Source organism: Silene latifolia, chromosome 3 (genome assembly GCF_048544455.1).
Source record: "Silene latifolia isolate original U9 population chromosome 3, ASM4854445v1, whole genome shotgun sequence".
Classification (NCBI taxonomy): domain Eukaryota; kingdom Viridiplantae; phylum Streptophyta; class Magnoliopsida; order Caryophyllales; family Caryophyllaceae; genus Silene; species Silene latifolia.
Genome location: NC_133528.1, coordinates 11,131,200 through 11,150,293, shown reverse-complemented (window position 1 = coordinate 11,150,293; position 19,094 = coordinate 11,131,200). Strand labels below are relative to the sequence as shown.

At 36.5% G+C, this 19,094-nt stretch overlaps 3 protein-coding genes across 3 annotated transcripts; 2 read left to right on the top strand and 1 right to left on the bottom strand.

Moving 5' to 3' along the window:
• Window positions 1-617: 617 nt before the first annotated feature.
• On the top strand, window positions 618-5,925 carry LOC141647183 (uncharacterized). Its single transcript, XM_074455280.1, has 8 exons — window positions 618-1,031; window positions 2,224-2,359; window positions 2,511-2,580; window positions 2,656-2,749; window positions 3,283-3,496; window positions 4,279-4,420; window positions 5,053-5,223; window positions 5,364-5,925. Exons 1-8 carry the CDS (start codon window positions 746-748, stop codon window positions 5,553-5,555), a joined length of 1,305 nt encoding a protein of 434 aa, XP_074311381.1. The 5' UTR covers window positions 618-745; the 3' UTR covers window positions 5,556-5,925.
• Window positions 5,926-6,432: 507 nt separating this feature from the next.
• On the top strand, window positions 6,433-13,496 carry LOC141647184 (ribosome-recycling factor, chloroplastic). Its single transcript, XM_074455281.1, has 11 exons — window positions 6,433-6,601; window positions 7,940-8,087; window positions 8,193-8,262; window positions 8,362-8,457; window positions 8,652-8,749; window positions 9,491-9,602; window positions 10,327-10,368; window positions 10,827-10,883; window positions 11,382-11,432; window positions 12,450-12,506; window positions 13,198-13,496. Exons 1-11 carry the CDS (start codon window positions 6,526-6,528, stop codon window positions 13,213-13,215), a joined length of 825 nt encoding a protein of 274 aa, XP_074311382.1. The 5' UTR covers window positions 6,433-6,525; the 3' UTR covers window positions 13,216-13,496.
• A 764-nt stretch (window positions 13,497-14,260) lies between these two features.
• LOC141647182 (fatty-acid-binding protein 1) lies at window positions 14,261-19,094 on the bottom strand. The gene is made up of 4 exons (XM_074455279.1): window positions 18,598-19,094; window positions 16,662-16,911; window positions 14,937-15,028; window positions 14,261-14,570 (listed from the first exon to the last, which is right to left on the bottom strand). Exons 1-4 carry the CDS (start codon window positions 18,989-18,991, stop codon window positions 14,413-14,415), a joined length of 894 nt encoding a protein of 297 aa, XP_074311380.1. The 5' UTR covers window positions 18,992-19,094; the 3' UTR covers window positions 14,261-14,412.

Sequence of the window (19,094 nt, the reverse complement as noted above, 5' to 3'; positions counted from 1 at the left end):
TGATTGTGAAAATGTTCGTGTGATGGTTGATGCGGGATGGAAGGGGTTGGAAAAGGCAGGGGTTGGGTGGATTGCTATGTCCGAAAGTGGGAATAGGTTCTATAGCACAGACAGGAGGATTAGAGCGGAGTCAGCGTTGCAGGCGGAAGGTCTTGGTGTGTGCTTGGTACTTTTATGGGCTAGGGAAAGGGGAATACGACATTTGGAGATCTCTTCGGACTGTCTATCACTGATTTTGCAGATCATAGGAATGAAACGACCACATCATCTTCTTAAGGCGACTTTGCAGGATATTTATGACTGTTTTTCTTCGTTTCATTGCTTAGCTTTTAGTTATGTTCCTAGAATTTTCAATAATGTTGCCCATAGCCTTGAAGCAAGGCTATGGATAGTTAGATTTACACGATTTTACTGCTGCCAAAAAAATAAATAAATAAAATAAAATAAAAAATAAAAAATAATCCCGACTTAATTACAATCTATCGATTTAAAGTAAAATCTCGATCTCAATCCAGTACCATTAGTTTGAACTTTGAACAAACACAAGGAAATAATCGAATCCTAGTCCAAAATCCAGATTAGAACTCCAAATCATTAAACCTTAACTTGGATAAACTCCAACTCCACATCATCAACATCATCCAACTCATCACTATCTTCCAAGTTCCACCCCACCAACCCCCACTCTCAAATCTCCTATCATCATCATCACATCAAATCAAACAAACTCTTAATCCCATCATCAATGGCGTTAATTATCCGCAAATCAATCACTAAAACCATATTAACTCCATTAATCTCATCAACATACTCTACACTCTCAACAATACCCACCTTACACAGCCATGCACCCTCACCACACCCAATCCAATCTCCTAATTCTTCATCTTTTTCTTCATATAATGTTAATAATGGTGGAACTTCAAAATACATGAGAGGTGTCATGTTTACTGGACCTAATCAACCTTTAACTTTTGAAGATTTTCATATGCCCAGGCCTAAAGCTAATGAAATTCTTGTCAAAACTAAGGGTAATTTTGGGTTTTACTTGATTGTTTTTCTAAGCTTAAAGTTATGATCTTTTGATTGCATGGGGTAGTTGTTTGAGACACGTATCCGTCTTAAACTTAAAACGGACTAGTAAGAAGCTTGTCCCATCTATCCAAGTGCGATTGAGGTGGATACACCGTCTCAGGAGAGACAAACTGACTTTCTTAAATTTTGTTGGGTACTCCCAGCCTCCCCAATTATTTGTTTATCTTTAATTAAAATACCGCTGACAAATAATTGAAAAGGTAAACAAATGACGGAGACAAAGGGGTATTTGATATTTTTCTGAAGTTGTGATCTTTTGGAAGAACTAGACTTGTTGTTGCTTTAATTTGTTGGATATTTGTTATATGTTTGAAGTTGTGATCTTCTGGGAAAAATGGGATTTGTTGTTATTGCTTTAATTTTGTTGGGTATTTGTTTTTTGGCTTAAAGTTATGATCTTTTGGAATAATTGAATTTTTTGTTACTTGGTATGTGTTATTTTTTCTGAAGTTATGATCTTTTGGAAGAATGAGTTGTTTGCCCATTTTCCTCAGTTGATTTTTTTGTTTTTGTTAGCGATAGGGATAGTACGATATAAGGGGAAGGGAAATTCGAACATGGAACTAATATCCACACTACTTCCATCTTAACCACTAGCCTAAGACATCTTCGATTAGTAGTGGGGATTAGGGGGATGTGAAGTGGGGTTTGGAGGGGGAAAAAGTTAAGTTGAATAGGAATTTGCATATGTGATGGGGATGTACATGGAATAAGTGGGACAAAGTTGGGTTGAGGCCTTGAGGGGCATACTTGATTGATTTTGTTTTAGACTATTTGTGATTCGAGGGACCTGAATTTGACTGTATGTTATAACATGAGTGTAAATTCATGAAAAGTGACAAGTGATGCACAATTTGACAAATGTTTGATGGAAATGAGAATTTGTATAACAGGAATTCTTGTTTAAGACGGGCATATCCGTCTTAAACATGAAACGGATCAAATAGTTAGATGAGAAGGCCCCATATACTTAGTAGACCTTGCATCTTCTTTTTTCATTAGAAGCTTGTTGATTAAAGAGGGTATCATATGTGTTTTATTTTTAATTTAATTGCTTAAGGTGAATGCAATGTAAATAAGCTGATAGCAGTATACTGACTGCTGATATCTCTGGTGTACTGGCTGTAGCCTGTGGAGTCTGTCACTCTGATCTTCATGTGATAAAAGGCGAAATTCCCTTTGCCAGTCCTTGTGTTGTCGGCCATGAGATCACAGGTGAAGTCGTTGAGCATGGTCCTCTTACAGACAGCAGAACGATCCAAAGGTTCGTAAATTGTATCTTAATTATGTTCATAGTTGTTAAAACGGCGAGTTCAATCATGTTTTGTTCAAACAATGGAACTAAAGGCGTGATACTCATGCGGTGTTTTCTACTGTATAGAGTTGACATAATCTGTAAAATAATAATTTTACAGATTTCCTGTTGGATCGCATGTCGTTGGAGCTTTTATCATGCCTTGTGGTAACTGCTCCTTTTGTTCGAAGGTAAATAAATAGGCTTTTGATTTCCATTTTTATTTTTTAATAATTTTCTGCTATTAATGTTTTTGTGCTAAATAGGGGCAAGATGACCTTTGTGAGGATTTCTTTGCTTATAACAGAGCCAAAGGAACGCTATATGATGGTGAAACACGATTGTTTCTTAGAAGCAATGGTGAGTATATGTTCTATGCGTCTACATTTGCCGAACTAGTGTCTACTGTTAGCATGTGGTGCTAAATTGCTAATGCTGTCTCATTTTGGCATTTTTAGTGTTGTTTGTTTTTGTCATTTGCTAAGGTTTGTGGCCAAATATCTTTTGCTTGAATAGTTCATTTGAAACCTCAAGACGAGGTCAACTGGATTTTTGAGCTGACCTTGTATGTAGTGTAATACAGAGTATAATATTTCCCATTTATTCTTCTTTTCTCTTTGTAGCTGTAGTTAACTGGATGGCCAATAGGCCAACTTCTTTCAACCCTCACCGGAATAGGAAGTCACATAACCGTCATTTATCTGTACAACTCACTAAGTAGAGTAACCATAAGAATTAAGGGTTTGAAATGATTAGTGTAAAATTGACGAGTGATCAACTAATCGTTGTTCAAAACAGATATCTTTGCATGTTGTAAATGTATAAGCATAACCAAAACTGTTCATACCTTTCTCTCTTGTTGAATGACACAAGTGTTGTGTATCTTTGTGTAGGAAAACCAGTGTACATGTACAGTATGGGAGGCCTTGCAGAATATTGTGTTATCCCAGCACATGGGCTAACACTACTTCCAGACTCGTTGCCATATACCGAGTCTGCAATTTTAGGCTGTGCAGTTTTTACAGCATATGGTGCCATGGTTCATGCTGCTGATGTTCGTGGCGGGGACTCCATTGCTGTTATCGGCATTGGAGGTGTTGGCTCCAGGTATATAATATGAACTACAATGTTTTGGTCAAAGATGATGGTTAGAATGATTACAAAACTGTTTTTAGCACTACATATTGAGCCATATACTTGCTCAAATGCTCAATGTTTTTGCAGTTGTATTTTGGACTTGAGACGACAGCCTGATTACTATGTTCTATACTATGTTGCTCAATTGCTACTGCAAAAAAATAAATAAAAATATACCAGAATGAGCGTTTAGAGTCTGCATTTATTTATGTTTTACAGTGATCAGAATCAATTCTTCTTTTTCTTGAAATCCATTTATCAAACATGACATTTGGACATGGATATGGATCCTCTGTGTATAGCTAAAGAGATGCAAAGGCGAGTCCAATCCGACACACATGGGCCCCTATCGGATACTTGTAGGATTTTAGCCCTTCTTAAGTAAGAAATGACAATTTATAATCGGCAAACACACTAAGGACATTTTATTGCATTGAGCTGCTATATGTTACAATATAGATCGGATAGTTTAGTTAGAAAGAAGGAAGCAAGACTTTGAAAATTAATTGGAAGATGTGTAATTAGTTAATAAGTGTATGGTACTATGATTAATGTTGAGGAGACGGTAAATCATGGTTAAAGCTAGCCTTCCACAAAGACAATTTTATAATCTGGGATCTCATGTTGGAGTTGGACTCACTCTTGAAAATAATAAAACGGACAAACCGTGCTAATGTTTTACGCGTTAAGAACAGGACACTTTTTTTTTGGTTAGCTGTGTTTTTCTCATTAATAGTACATGCATATCTCAGTTGTTTGCAGATTGCACGTGCTTTTGGTGCTTCTCCCATTATCGCCGTGGACATCAGTGATGAAAAGCTTGAGAAAGCGAAGGCTGTTGGTGCTACTCACGTAGTAAACGCTCTGAAAGAAGATGCAGTAGAAAAAGTCAAAGTACTGTACTTCATCCTCTGTCAGTTTTTAGTGTTGTTGATTAACTTAATGAAACTTTCCCTTCCCTCCTCTACTTGTATCCAAAACAAAGGGTTAATGAGACCAACTGTTTATTCTGACTGACTTAGTTCATGGTCAATGACTATCTTGTAACTAGATGCCTCTGCCAGTAGACCTAATTTTGCATCTTTCTTAATGGAAAAAACCACTATGACGACAATATGGAATGTGTCAAAGGCTTCTGCCTATGACGAGGCAAGGTGGTCACAAACTCACAAATATGCAACCACACCTCTTTTACGGAAAAGAAACATTTCACATTATTGGAATTTGCTCTCCAAAGCCCTGGGGATTTGAAAATAATTCTTACTATACTAATGTTATTGTAATACGGAGTATATATTTTTGGTTACTTGACATATTTGTACCTCACTCCTCGTGCCTATCGTAGAACTGCACCGCTGTTTAACTTGAACGTCCTTGTTGTATTTTCTTCCCATCCTTTTTTATGACTTGTGTTTGAGGATTACAAGTATTTCGATCCCTTGATGTATATCTTTCATGAGACCATGAACTTGTCCTGATTGTCTGTATTTAGTATTTCAGCTTTCAAATTGAATTGTTTGGTATAGGAATTAACTGGAGGATTAGGTGTGGACATCGCCATTGAAGCTTTGGGTAAACCAAGAACATTCCAACAGTGCACACAAAGTGTTCGCGATGGAGGAAAAGCCGTCATGATTGGGCTTGCTGATGTCAATGCCAGAGGGGAAGTGGATATAAACCGTCTTGTTCGTAGACAGGTGCATATGTTTCTAAACCTTATTAGTAGGCATTTAATTTTGCCTGGTTTTCGGCATCACAGCCATGAGCCTCTTGTAAGACTCTCTCCTGCGTCCATACTCCATAGTCCTAATATTTTCTATGATCCATTGTTCAACAGGTAAAAATAATTGGTTCGTATGGAGCAAGGGCGAGACAGGATCTACCCAAGATAGTTAAATTGGCAGAGACAGGTACATTTGATCTCAAGGCAGCTGTTTCAAAAGTATACAACTTTGAGGAGGCAAATAAAGCATACCAAGATCTCAGTGAGGGAACCATCATTGGTCGAGCAGTGGTCGATATAGCTTGAAGTGCTCAGGATGGATATCGTGTTCTGGTGTCAAAAGCAGTGTAATAACCAGTCTTGTAGGAGACATTCACACTCATAAGTCATAGTCGTATTTGGGGCAGTTTTAGACCGTCTCATATAAAACAACGGGGAATAAATTGTGTGTTAACACTTATTTGCTGACTTTAGTAGGGGCATGATTTTACTCGACTTTGTTTGTAATGCGTTCACGAGCATGATGTTAAGCTTCAATAGATCCCAGGCTCCCAACCAAAGTCATGTAAGTGATGTAACCATTTGTACATGCTTGACAAGAGTGAATTTGTACAGAAATTGTGGTGTGCCACAATTATTCCAATCAAGTTATATGAGCTACGGTTGCGACCTAAAATTTGCTGCATAATATACTGTCAGGACGGTATATCTGCCAGTATTCTTCAACCCCGCGAACCTTCTATAAGATTAAAACTTTACCTGATGTACTTAACAGTTAAAAGACATAATCTATCAACAATTGTCGAATTTGGAAGTTGTGAGTTGTGACCAAGAGATATAGTCATTCAAAGTTTCTTCACTAAAATAAAATGACATACAAAAGCTCCCAACCACAGGATTGAAATACGACCAACTTTTCTTTTTCAAATCGCAGTTCTCGGAAAGATGATTGATTTGAAAAAAAAAAAACTCGTCATTTTCTGAGCTCGTAAACAAGAGGTATGGACTATGGTCTCTTAAAGTTTTCCCGTTTAAAAAGCAGGTATTGACTATTTCGTGTTTCCCGGGTGAATTTTCCGTTTTTTTATATAAAAAAATATTATTTTTACATTTTTAATAAAAAAATATACGGAGTATTTTTTTGGGTTAATATTTTATTGTTAAAATACAATACAGAGCTCATTGTGTCTCACACAGTCACACTCTTACAGTCTCTTATCCAGTATCTGTTCTCTTTATTCAGCAAAAAAAAAAACTACGCTTTGGTAGCTCTTCAATGGCAATGGCGTCGACGTCGTCGTTTTCATCCGCAACTTATCTCCACTCTTTCCGCCATCGCACCTCTCTTCATGGTTCGTCTTCTCCCAAAACCTAATCTTCAACATTTTTGCTCGAAATTAATGTAGTATACGATATTATGTATGAATAATGTGCAACACTTTCATAGATTTTCAATTGCTGTAAATGCGAAGTTTTGTATTGTACTGAGTATTGATTTTGTTGTTTTCGATTGAATTAACCTAAGAATTAGGTTAAATTTGAGGTGATTTTAGGGTGATAAGAGTTGGACTTTTATCGTGGATATATGTAGTTAAGAATCTTGATGTTCGATTAATTTTCCGGCAATAATGTTGGAGAAGCAGTGTTATTTTTACTGGAAATTGAGGATTATGTTGTTGTTGTTGTTGAAGGTTTTAGCAATATGTAATGTAATAATGCGGAAATTTTGTTAGCGCGAACAAATGTTATGTTTTTGGAGGTGATTTTATTTTTCCGAATGAATTAATCTAAGAACTAGGTTAAATTTGGGGTGATTTTAGGGATAAATGATATAGAGATACATTTGTGGATATATGTAATTATGTAGTTAGGAATCTTCATGTTCATTTAATTTTTCGGCAATAATGTTTGAGAGGCGGTGTTAGGAATCTTCATGTTCATTTAATTTTTCGGAAATTGATGATCATTAGGTTGAATTGGATTATATTGTTGACATTGAAGGTTTTAGCAATTTGGACTGTAATAGTTCGGAAAATCAGTTAGCACAAACAAATGTTTTGTTTTGTTTTGGAGGGGTTTTTATTGTTTTCAAATGAATAATTTAAGAAGTGATTTTAGGGATAATGATAAGAGATAATTTTATCGTGGATACAAGCAGTGCTGTTGTTTTTTCCTGGAAATTGAGGGTCCTTATGTTGAATGGGATGTGTTTTTGTTGAAGGTTTCAGCAGTGTGGACTGTAATAGTTCGTAAAATCAGTTTACGCAACAAATGTTTTGTTTTGGAGGTGATTTTATTGTTTTCGAATGAATTAACCTAAGAATTAGGTTTAATTGGAGGTGATTTTAGGGATAATGATAGAGTGATAATTTAAGCGTGGATATAAGCAGTGTCATTTTTACTGGAAATTGAGGATTGTTATGTTGAATTGGATTTGTTATTGTTGAAGGTTTCAGCAATGTGGACTGTAATAGTTCGGAAAATCACTTTGTGTGAACATATGTTCCGTATTGGGGGTGATTTTATTGTTTTCAAATGAATTAACCTAACAATTATTGTCTTGGAATTGGAAATGATTCTAGGGTTAATGATAAGAGTTGTAATTTTATCGTTGATATAAGCAGTGTTGTTGTTTTTACTAGAATTGAGGATCGTTTCGTTTCGTTGAATTGGATTTGTTATTGTTGAAGGTGTCAGCAGTTTGGACTGTAATAGTTTGGAAAATCAGTGTGCCAGAACAAATCTTTCATTTTGGAGGTCTTCTGCTAGTTATGTTAGGGTTGACTGTGGTCTTGGCAAGTTTTGTGGAAAGCCGATTGTGAAAGAGTTGCGAAAGAGGTAAGGAGATGTTGTTGAGTTTTACAGCTTCGAGTTGTGTAATTACATCTTCGATACATTGTGCTTTTAAATTCAACAGTCTGTACTGTTGTGGTTGTTCTCCAGAGCAGGAATTATAAGGTCGGCAACCATTGAGGAAATTGAAGCTGAGAAATCTACGATCGAGAAAGATGTTGTAAGTCTTGGTATTTACAGTGGTCGAGTGATTCCTGATGTGTTAGAACTAGCTTCTTTGTAAATGTTTTAGAATTAACTATTTGTGTTCTTTAATAAGAAACAAAGGATGGAGAAAACTATTGAAACAATGCGTTCAAATTTCAACTCTGTGAGGACAAGCCGAGCTAGTCCATCAATGTTGGATCGAGTAGAGGTGTGCATTCTTGACCTTTTTATACGACGGAATCTCAAAGTGATGTTATGGAGTTTTTCAGAGTGATAGTTGGTACACCGTCCCACGTTCTTTTTCGTGTTCTACTGAAAAGCTTAAACACATCACTATAGAGTTCTACATTTCAGTTCTCTGAAGTTACTGCTGCTAGATAATGAACTCAAATGCTTATGCAGGTTGAGTACTATGGAACTCCAGTCGGGTTAAAAACCATTGCTAATATTACTACCCCAGATGCGAGTTCTATTTTGATCTCGCCGTATGATAAATCAAGGTATAGTTTCTGAAAGTCAAACTTGCTGACATTCTACCTTGCTAATTTGCGATAGATGTTAGAGAAATTTTGTTAAAAAAACATCAATTAAATTCATACTCGGCATAACGCTGGTGGAGAAGAGTCTTTAAGTAGCCACATTTAATGTTAATGCAAATAAAACTCAGCTGATAGTTAGCTCATCAGCTCTCAAAAGTTTTGCACATTTGTTGACAACCTAAGATTATTACGTAACTGTAAATCTGTAACGTCCTAGGAAGAATGGAGTCAATGCTACCAGTGGTCTTCATTTCAAATATGAATGCTTCAATTTGAAAAGTTCTGATAATTTGAGTTTTGATGAATTATTTATTGATGGCAGATTTTGGAATATAAAATTTGTTCTTGATTTACTTATCTTTTCTTGGGAAGCTCGCCTTTATATTTCATATATGCTCTCAGATGGCAGATAAATTCACTTCTGAGAGTTCTGACTTAGTTCACTTGTGATTGACATAGGAGAAAAAGTTCACCTTTGATTTTGTACTCAAGGCTGGTCAGAAAAGTTACTAATTAGGTTATACGGAGTAGCTTTTATGTTTAGTAAGCCCTAACTTAAGAATGGTCAATGGTGGACCCTTTTCCGTTGCTAATCACCACACTACCACCTGGAATTAATGTGATAGAGCACTTCAGTTTCTTATTCTATTTTCTTCGGTTTATTGCACATTATCACATGGGTATGATCTCTGGTTTTTTCAGCTTGAAGTCTATTGAGAAGGCCATAGTAACATCTGAACTTGGTTTAAATCCTAACAATGATGGAGAAGTTATTCGACTATCCATACCCCCTCTAACTGCCGACAGAAGGAAGGTAAGCCTCAACAAGCCTTTGACTTGAGAATCAAGTAACGTTAACTTACTTTTAATCTATGCGTTACGGAACATATATCTTATGACTAGAATTGAATATTAATTATCTAGCTTACAAGGTCTAATAAAAGAAAAACCCACCTTCTGCAAGATGTTTGGTATTGTTAATTTGTTACGTGTCAAATCTTTGTTTTAGAGACAGACAGTTGTTGAGTTTTGTAATGCATATTTCTCATTAAATCCCATACGGCCATACCTATCTGAAGAAATGCTTTTAGACATTTAGTCATAGGGCGCTAAAGACTCACTATTAGTTTACTTTTACATATTATGCAACAAAGCAAAATGGCTAGCTAAACTTTATGCTTCTTATATTGTGAAGTAGCTGGAGATAAGACAATTTCTGATGCACTTTAGATTATTGGATTTAAGCATCAATACAAAGGCAAGACTACATTCATTCAACCCTATTTACCCTCCAATAGGCGGGAGCTTTTGAGGCATTGAGTGATGTTGGTGGTATTGTGACTAGGTCATTTTTTTATTCTAGACTGCACAAATGGAAATTTATTCTTGCCATTTTCTTACTTTTTTTCTAATTATGCGAATACTTCATTTACAAGAGATTAACATGCGATGGTATAGGAATGATTGCTTAAATACTAAAATAGTCACATGCAGTTTCTTAATCATCCTGTGATTTGATCAAACACAATTTGATGCAGGAGCTTTCAAAAGTTGTTTCTAAACTTACGGAAGAAGGAAAGGTAGGTTTTTCGTGTGATTTTTTTTACTCTCCTTCATTTTTAGAAACGGTACATTCTGGAAAATGTTGTTTTCATTATCAATCAGTGTTTGGTCAAACACTGAGAAAGTGAATTTTCGTTTCCTCTGCATTGCGAAGGTGATGCATCATACAAAATACCTTTGCTGAATAACTGTATTTGAATGTACGGATATGGACTGCTAAGTGTGTTTACATTATTGTATACTCCTGGGTCAGACAAGAAAAAGTTACTGGTGGCTTGCCCAAACTGTTCAGTGATCTCGTGAAAGAACCAAACCTAATTGGCTCTTCTGAGCATGATTCAAAATGCCTGTCAATTGTAAAATACAAGGCCTGATTATCTCTCATTGAGACTCTGTTAGACAACTGGGTTCTGGCCAATCTTGTATAAGACATACTATCTTATCAGTTTGACCTCCAAAATCTGTCAATTTGTAGGTTGCATTGAGGAACATCAGAAGAGATGCATTGAAGGCTTATGAAAAACTTGAGAAGGTATTGATTTTATTAGTCGTGTTTTGGTGTTATTACATATTGGGGGGAAAATACTTAGTTGGCCTAAGATTTTACAAAATTGCACCTATGTGACGTGATGTTTACATAATTACACTAGGGTGTCATATAACTCAGAAGTTAACTAAAACATATTATTCAAATCCATTATCCCGGTAAGTATACTTTGATTTTCTGAAATTTGATATGATCAATTATACGAGAAGAGTACTAAGATTCGCTTAAATTGCCGAAGGTCAAACCTCAATATAACTTGCCAATCTCAAGTATAATTATGTAAACACAGGCCACCTAGGTCTAGTCAACGGGCCACCTAGGTCTAGTTTGATTGAAACCTACGCCTACTAGAGTCCTAGGTGCAAATTTTTTAATTAGTTATCTCATCTGGTCAAAATTTGAGTTAGTATTTATTTATAAGCCTCATCTTTTAAGTTGTTACTCGTACTTGATGTGGGGTTCTTTTGTGATTTTATCTTATAGGATAAAAAGCTTTCAGAAGATAATGTTAAAGACCTTTCTGCTGATCTGCAGGTACTATCATTTTTCAAAGCATCACGTATGTTATGGAACTATTATAGAAATGACTCTGCAGATATTTTCTTTACTTTTGGATGAGTCATTCTGGACATTATAGCATGGCCCTTGCTTATTTATCCGTTGGGAATGTTTGAAATTAAGTGGATATTTCAGAAATTAGTATACGTCGAACTTTTTATCCCCTTTACAGTCGCAATAGAGTGTACTGGTTGTGATGAATCAGTATGTAGCTAATTGCATGGCCTGTCTGCTATTATATGTGTGTTTCATGAAGATAGTTCTAGTTGTTGAGTTATAAATACGAGCCATCGGACCATGCGCATGATCTTGGACCAGCGATTCAGGCTGTATTGCATCTTGACTACTGAAGGATGTACATAATTGAACCTCTTGGTATGTGGAAATGACTTGAGATAGTGGCGACTTAAATTGTGTTGCAAGACCTGCTTGTAGGTAAGACTGACCCAATAACATAAGCCCAATAAAATCACTTAGAAAAAATATAAAATAATAATTTTATTTTAATAACTTAATATTTTAAATTAATAACTTAGTATTTAAATATGTTAGTTTTCATTATAAGATATAAAGTTATCAAATACTCCCTCTGTCCTCGTCAATTGTTGTCCTTTGGTTTTGGCACAAAGACCAAGGAAAGAGGAAGAGGCCAATTACTAAATGACAAGTGGAACAAATTGAGTATGTATGATCAAATTGCTCATCAAGTTCATTCTCAAAATAGAAAGGACAACAATTCACTGAGACACCCCAATATGGAAAAGGACAACAAATGACCGGGACAGAGGGAGTATATATAATCAAGAGCTTAATATATTAATGTCTTTTGTTTGGGCTTTTCTTCTGTTGGGTCAGTTCTATGTTATAGGACGATCCTATAGGAGAGTTGTTGTTCTAATACGGAGTGTTTTATGTTGTTTATCTGAGAGCCCAGCCTTGATTGGGTTGCTGCCAAAATGATTCAGTTGTGTTTCTTTTATTTGTTGATTGTAGAAAATGATGGAGGAGTATATGAAGAAACTTGAATCTGTCTATAAACAGAAAGAACAGGTATGGAACTATAACCTTCCTCCTGCATGCTGAGCCTGAATTTTTCCATTATCCGTGCATTTGTGTGTGAGTTTGATGCTTTGTGTAGAAACCTGTTTTCATCAATTCATGTAGAAGCTACTCAAGCTAAGTATGCCATGTTTCTTTTCATATACTCCTCGTTGACAAGGCCACTGATTTTAAATAAGCCATGTTTCTTTTGATACAAAAGCTAGCTGCGTACTTGCCGCATAAATATGGTCAATACCGCTTCAATGTATCCTGGCAGGCTGGCAACATTTAACCATTACAGATTAGTTTAGTTGCTGTGCATCTAATCACCCAAGATTTAATACGATAGATAATGTTTTGTTTGGTCTTAGTCTCGATCTCGATGCTTATAACTTTATCATGGTTTACGTGATGAATGCATTTAATGATCACCAATTCTGATTGAAGACGGACACTTTTCGTCACAAGCTGAAAACGGGCTAAATGTCGCCATTTTAACGACAAAATGTTACCATTTTAAGGACAAATTATTATAGCTTAGGAAATTGTTCTGGTAACTTTTTAGGTAAAATGGTTACATTTTCGTCCTAAATGGGTCACATTTTACCTCGTCTTCAGCTTGTGACGAAATGTACCCGTCAGTCACAAGCAAGACGCTTTATTTAATGATTGATATGATTATGTTTGATTTGTGTTTCAGGAGTTGATGAAAGTTTAGGAACTTCGAGACTTTGTAACTATGAACTACTCCTATGAACTTTGAACAAAAACATGTCTTTAGTTGGTGAAGTTTGTGGCATCAAGATGTCACAACTTTCTTTTGCGATTCCGTCTCTCCCTTGTGAATAGATTTAAGAACTTATGGTAAGGCTCTTAATGATCAGAGTTTAATAGCATGGTTTGATGTAATCATTTTGTTTATCACCCTGTCTTAAAAGGGTACGATTACTGGTAGATAATTACCACTTGATCTTGAAATAGATTCTTCAGTACCGTTTATATTCAGTGAGCCGACGACTGACTTATTCTACTACTATCTACTATAATGATGAAATAAAAGAAGGGACTTGCTAAATCCCGCACACAAATTTACTAGATCCCGCACATTTTTCTGTCTTATTTCGAGTTTAGCCCTCTCATTTCTCAACCTAATTTCTTGCTCTAAGAAAGGGAGAAATTAAAACCAAAAAAAAAATTTACGTAACCCAAACCCTCAACAACCAACAAATCCTCCCCCACCCACTACCATCGCCGACCACACTCTCCCCGCCATGTTCGTCGCCTCGATTCAGCCACAATCATCATCGTTCGATCCACCGGCCTTCAACCCGCAACGAAGGTGTTATCGGCGACGGGGCTGGGATGGAGTTGACAGCGAGGAGGCAGGAGATCGGCGCCGAGGTCAAGCGGTCGGTGGTGGTGGAGGGTGATTGAGGCTGTGGTGATTTGGGGCTGTTAGAAGGGTGACGGGGTTGGGATTGTGGTTGCTCTTTGTTTTTTGATGTTTTTTTTTTTATTTGAAGGGTAGTGGTGGAAAAATGGGTAAAATGTGTTAGATTGAGTAAAATGCCGTGTTGGATTTAGCAATTACGTAAAAGAAAATGACACAATAAACCGTTTTCACTTTTTAAATTGCGAAGTAAACGAGTTCTGGGACATCTAACCATCTAAGATATGTTGGGGACATCGAATTCTGATAGTCCAACCCGCAAAAGTACATATATTATGATGCATTTTAAAAAATTATTACAAAAGTCGATCCATTTGCTCAAGAACGATGAATTATTGCATTTATTGTTATATGATACGGAATGTCTTGCAAAGTCTTGAGTTGCATGCTCGTTTATATTCATACTCGACTAATAGTATACAAAGTCCTGCAACCAGTAAAACACGATTATTCATCGTTTACTATCTATCCCAGGGGCGCATTCTTCTTGTCGAAAACGTTGGCTAACTTGAGCATTGCACTTTCCTTGGCCTGTTGATCAAATGAATCTTCACCCACATATAAATCTAGTACTGATTGACACAGAAGTTTGCTCTGAATGTTCCCCACTTCCTGTCCATCGACTGCATACAAGTTTTAAGAACATGTAACTATGTAAGTGCCGAAGTGTGTTTGATGCTAGAATTTCGGTCAATTTTCAAATGACATTTAACAAAAGATCAAAGACGAACAAAAAAAAAATGGAAATATAATTGTGCAAGTGGCCCTACTCGCTGTAGGTCTCTGGGTTTATCCCGTCTTATTAATCAAAAAAAGGAGGGGAATATGGCCTTTCTAAAACAGCTCAAAAGGAAAATTTGAGAGTAGTTCCGAGCCATGTTATTTTCATAGAAGCCACATACACGACAAATAGCGCCACGAACAGTACAAGTACTCAACTATGCAGAAGAAAATTCAAGGTAAGACTAGAGAAAGCGTCACGAGCTTACTTATTGTTTGAAGTACATGACCATGATGTCTGGAGAGTTCTATAACAGAACCTTTGGGTATTTTCAGTTCATCCTTAAACTGAGATGTGAACCTGCAGCAGGTAATCGAGTATCAGCTCAAATACTCCATGACTAAACGATAACATACTTCCATCTTGAAGACCATAGAGAACTTATCAACTATCAAAATCTAGAAATCTAAACGTACTTCATGAACCTGAAAAATTCATAAACAATAAGATTCCAAATCAAGTGTGTAAATAAACTATAATTTGAATAACTATCATGTAAACTAGAAAAAATAAGAACTTTTTGCTTAAATGGGGTTTGAACCCAAACTATTTAACAAAATAGGGCGGGTTTGAAACTATTTACCAAAAATGGGTCCACGTCAGCATTTCCGCATTTTTCCTTTTTTTTTAAGAAATTTGACATATCTCGCTGTCCGGGACAGCGAGAATATACGGTGGGCGATTTTGCATATTAGACGACTTGACATGCTACTTTCGTTGTCTCCGTTCTCCTTGCTCCGACAACCAAATAATGAAATACCACCACCATTCTCTTCTTCTCACTTCCCTTATCATATACACATCGTTGTTTGAGTTATTAGCTTCATGGTTTGTGCAAAAAACGACTCACAATATTGCCGTTTACTAATAATTCTCTTCTTCTCACTTTCCTTCTCTTCTTCAATGACGGTGTCGTTAGTCACGCTTTATCAGAAAAGGAGTATGATCTTTCAAAGCTGGCCATAATTCTTACCGTATTGTATTACACTATTACCATAATTCCTGCTGTATATCACTCACTATCAATATAAATGGATTTTTGCGAAACCGAAATTCTTAGCGAACGGCGATATTGCGGGTCATTTTTTGCACAAACCACAGAGCTAATAACTCGAACAAAGATGTGTATATGATAAGGGAAGTGAGTAGAAGAGAATGTGGGTTCTATTTCGTCATTTGGTTGTCGGAGCAAGGAGAACGGAGACAACGAAAGTAGCTTGTCAAGTATGTTAATATACAAGCTTTCTCGCTGTCCTGGACAGCGAGTATGTACAGGTCCGGCTTTTGTACATTATGCTTGTTTTTGCCTTTTGCCCTCTATATATTCTCGCTGTCCGGGACAGCGAGATATGTCGAATTTCTTAAAAAAAAAAAAACAAATCCCGGAAATGGTGACGTGGACCCATTTTTGGTAAATAGTTTGAAATCCGCCCTATTTTGTTAAATAGTTTGGGTTTAAACCCCATTTTAGCAAAAAGTTCAAAAAATAATAGGGATAAAATGCTTTAAAACTAAACAAGTTTTTGCTCTGCAATGCAGCTCAAAGAGATCACAAAAGTTGGCATTTAAGGAGTTTAGGCAAACATATCCAGCAAAATATCAAAATTAAAGCAGATTTAAAAGCAGCAAAAAAGCACTCTGGTCTCCGAAAAATGATGACTGCAATTCAGACTGTCTAGAAGACATGGTTAGGTTCTAAACTAGTAATCCCTTCACGAATGAACTTGGTTTCCATTTCAGAGTGTCCGTGAATAAACTTTTCACTTAAAATTTTCCCTTTTGGCATGTTACTTAGTCATTGGTTTGTGAATCGCATTTTTATCAATTTGCATTTTCACAAACATCCTACTATTTTCCTTATTTTTTGCGCAGAAAAAAACTAGCAAGTTTATTAATAGACAGAGGGAGCATAAAAAAATGTAAAGAGAATTACCTCTCAAGCAATTCTTTGTTGTCTGAACCCCCAAACTTCTGAAGTCTGCTTCCAACTGACTCTTCAAAAGCACTTCTTACTGACTTAATGCTCAGCTTAGAATAGACTATCTGTAGTCTAACGGTGACATTTACGTCACTCGCCAAGATATCTTCATTAAATTCTTTATTCACCTTCAACTCATCGGCTGATTGCTTCCCATATTTCCCCTTGAGAGTCTTCTGCACATCATCTTCATCAGCATATACACCTAGCCATCTCAAAAAGATCTCACTAAGTGTCCACACATGTTGTACCAAACCAAGTTTACTAGATGTTCCCACGACACTGCCCACTGGCAGAAACAGGTCCGACATAAGGCGATGGTGAGGCAAAACTAATATATTTAATACTCCCTGTATTTCAAGAGGTTATTAAACACCATTGCAGCATTATGAATACATCACTGAGACAAGATTTACGAAGCTAACTATTGACATGAATAATTTTATTTGAGAATACGTAATGGATGGACAGACACAAAGTACAAAGTAATGAGGTAATTAACAGAAAATTCTCCTAATTTGGAGAAGTGCATTAGCTATAGAGCTGATGATGGAAATCTTGTACTCGTATCTAATTGCACCACTGGATATGACTATTTCCTCAAGATATACAGCACTAGAAAGAATCATCTCGTTGCTCTTCCCAAACGAACATACTTGATTTAGGTACGAAATGAACTTACCAAACCTCCTCTCCAATCAAGAAACTGCTAAAACTAAGCAGCTCATACAACAATAACTTTACCCAAGGGCTCCCGCGAATGGCGAGGTAGAGGAGTCGGATATATGAAGCTTTACCCTGTGTTAAATCTGTTAGCCACTAGTTTGATGAGCTATTTTGCTTTATGTCATCGAAATTCATAATGAAAGAATATAAGTATGCAGCTAATAATGCAACAAAAACAAATGGTTTCTAGCCCCATTACATTTTCATTCATATACTAGTCCAACAGATACGTTTCAAATAAGCCAAACATTACGAGTAATCCCTCAAACAAACTGCCTCCTACAATCTTGGAGCCTTCATACTGTTCCAACATTGTACAGCATTGTAGTAAATTCAGTATGAGATATCCTATAAAATCCCTGAACCTAATCACAATGACCCAAACGCTTTCTTAAGCACATTTGCATCATCTTTACCCCCATAAACCTATTCCGAAATAGTCGAATTGTATCATATACATATAATTTGATACTATGTAGGAGAATATATTGCTTTATCATAGGAAAACTTCCATCTTTCAAACAATGTACCTCCTCCTGAATTAAAATGAAATAAAACCCTTAAAGTTGAGTAATTCTGAGCTGTTCCATAGCAAAGTTTGCATCTTTCAACCTCTGAAAATCTCCCGGAATTTATATTCTAAAGACCCATCAAATTTTAAATTTCCTGGTTTTTAAGAGGTGCAAATGGCAATAAAAAAACCGAGTTTTATCATCTACATATACATCAAAACAACACACACTACTACACTAGTATAAACTTAACTAGCTAAACGAGTTGACATCCACATACCCATCAAAACCCGAGTCTCAAACACAAACATTCCCATGGCAATAAACACGAGTCTCAGATACCAACTAAGCTAGCAGACATCTATGTATCCATCAAATCAAACCCACACTAGTATAAACTTTACCAACTAAACTAGCTGACATCCACATACCCATCAGAACCCGAGTCTCAACCACAAACATTCTCATGGCAATAAACACGAGAATACCAACTAAGCTAGCAGACATCTAAGTATCCATTAAAACAAACCTACACTATTATAAACTCTATCAACTAAACTAGCTGACATTCACATACCCATCAAAACCCGAGCCTCGAACACAAACATTCTAATAAAACAATCAATAACCAAACGTAGAGAAATTGAAAATACCAAAAGCATAAACATCAATATTCTTAAGACCAAAAACACATTTCCTCCTCAACCCAATTCCCAACAATGTCTGAGAATCCTTGATCACACAAGGAAATTCCACCCCAGTTTTCGATTCCACCACCGTCTTCGTCAAAGAATCTCCTGAAGATAAAGACATTGATGCCCATGAAGCTGCGGATGAACAAAAATTAGATAGTATTAAATCAACAACTGGGTTTTCAGCATCTGGGTGTTTTTGTTTGATGGTTTTAACCGTAACGGCAACTGCGGCGGTTGTTGCAGCGGCGGCTGCGGCGGCGGTGAAGATGGCACGGCGAGGTTTGGAGGGGAAATTGGGAGTTGCTGAGTGCGGAGAAAACCAGGAGGAGAATGGAAACCTTAATGACACCATTTTTTGTTAGTTATGAAATTACAGAGTGTCACAATTGATTTTATACGTTTTTCGGACCAATAATTATCGTATCCTATACACGCTCATAGACGGTTCCTTTGTA

What these genes read in the sequence shown, in the direction of transcription:
- LOC141647184 (XM_074455281.1), top strand. Translation starts at nt 6,526, where the DNA reads ATGGCAATGGCGTCGACGTCGTCGTTTTCATCCGCAACTTATCTCCAC. An exon ending in CTACGATCGAGAAAGATGTT is followed by an intron (nt 8,263 to 8,361) that starts GTAAGTCTTGGT and finishes TTCTTTAATAAG; the next exon opens with AAACAAAGGATGGAGAAAAC. An exon ending in TAACTGCCGACAGAAGGAAG is followed by an intron (nt 9,603 to 10,326) that starts GTAAGCCTCAAC and finishes AATTTGATGCAG; the next exon opens with GAGCTTTCAAAAGTTGTTTC.
- LOC141647182 (XM_074455279.1), bottom strand. Translation starts at nt 18,991, where the DNA reads ATGGTGTCATTAAGGTTTCCATTCTCCTCCTGGTTTTCTCCGCACTCA. An exon ending in TATTGATGTTTATGCTTTTG is followed by an intron (nt 16,912 to 18,597) that starts GTATTTTCAATT and finishes TGAGATGGCTAG; the next exon opens with GTGTATATGCTGATGAAGAT. An exon ending in AACAAAGAATTGCTTGAGAG is followed by an intron (nt 15,029 to 16,661) that starts GTAATTCTCTTT and finishes TACCTGCTGCAG; the next exon opens with GTTCACATCTCAGTTTAAGG.
- LOC141647183 (XM_074455280.1), top strand. Translation starts at nt 746, where the DNA reads ATGGCGTTAATTATCCGCAAATCAATCACTAAAACCATATTAACTCCA. An exon ending in GACAGCAGAACGATCCAAAG is followed by an intron (nt 2,360 to 2,510) that starts GTTCGTAAATTG and finishes ATAATTTTACAG; the next exon opens with ATTTCCTGTTGGATCGCATG. An exon ending in ACTGCTCCTTTTGTTCGAAG is followed by an intron (nt 2,581 to 2,655) that starts GTAAATAAATAG and finishes TGTGCTAAATAG; the next exon opens with GGGCAAGATGACCTTTGTGA.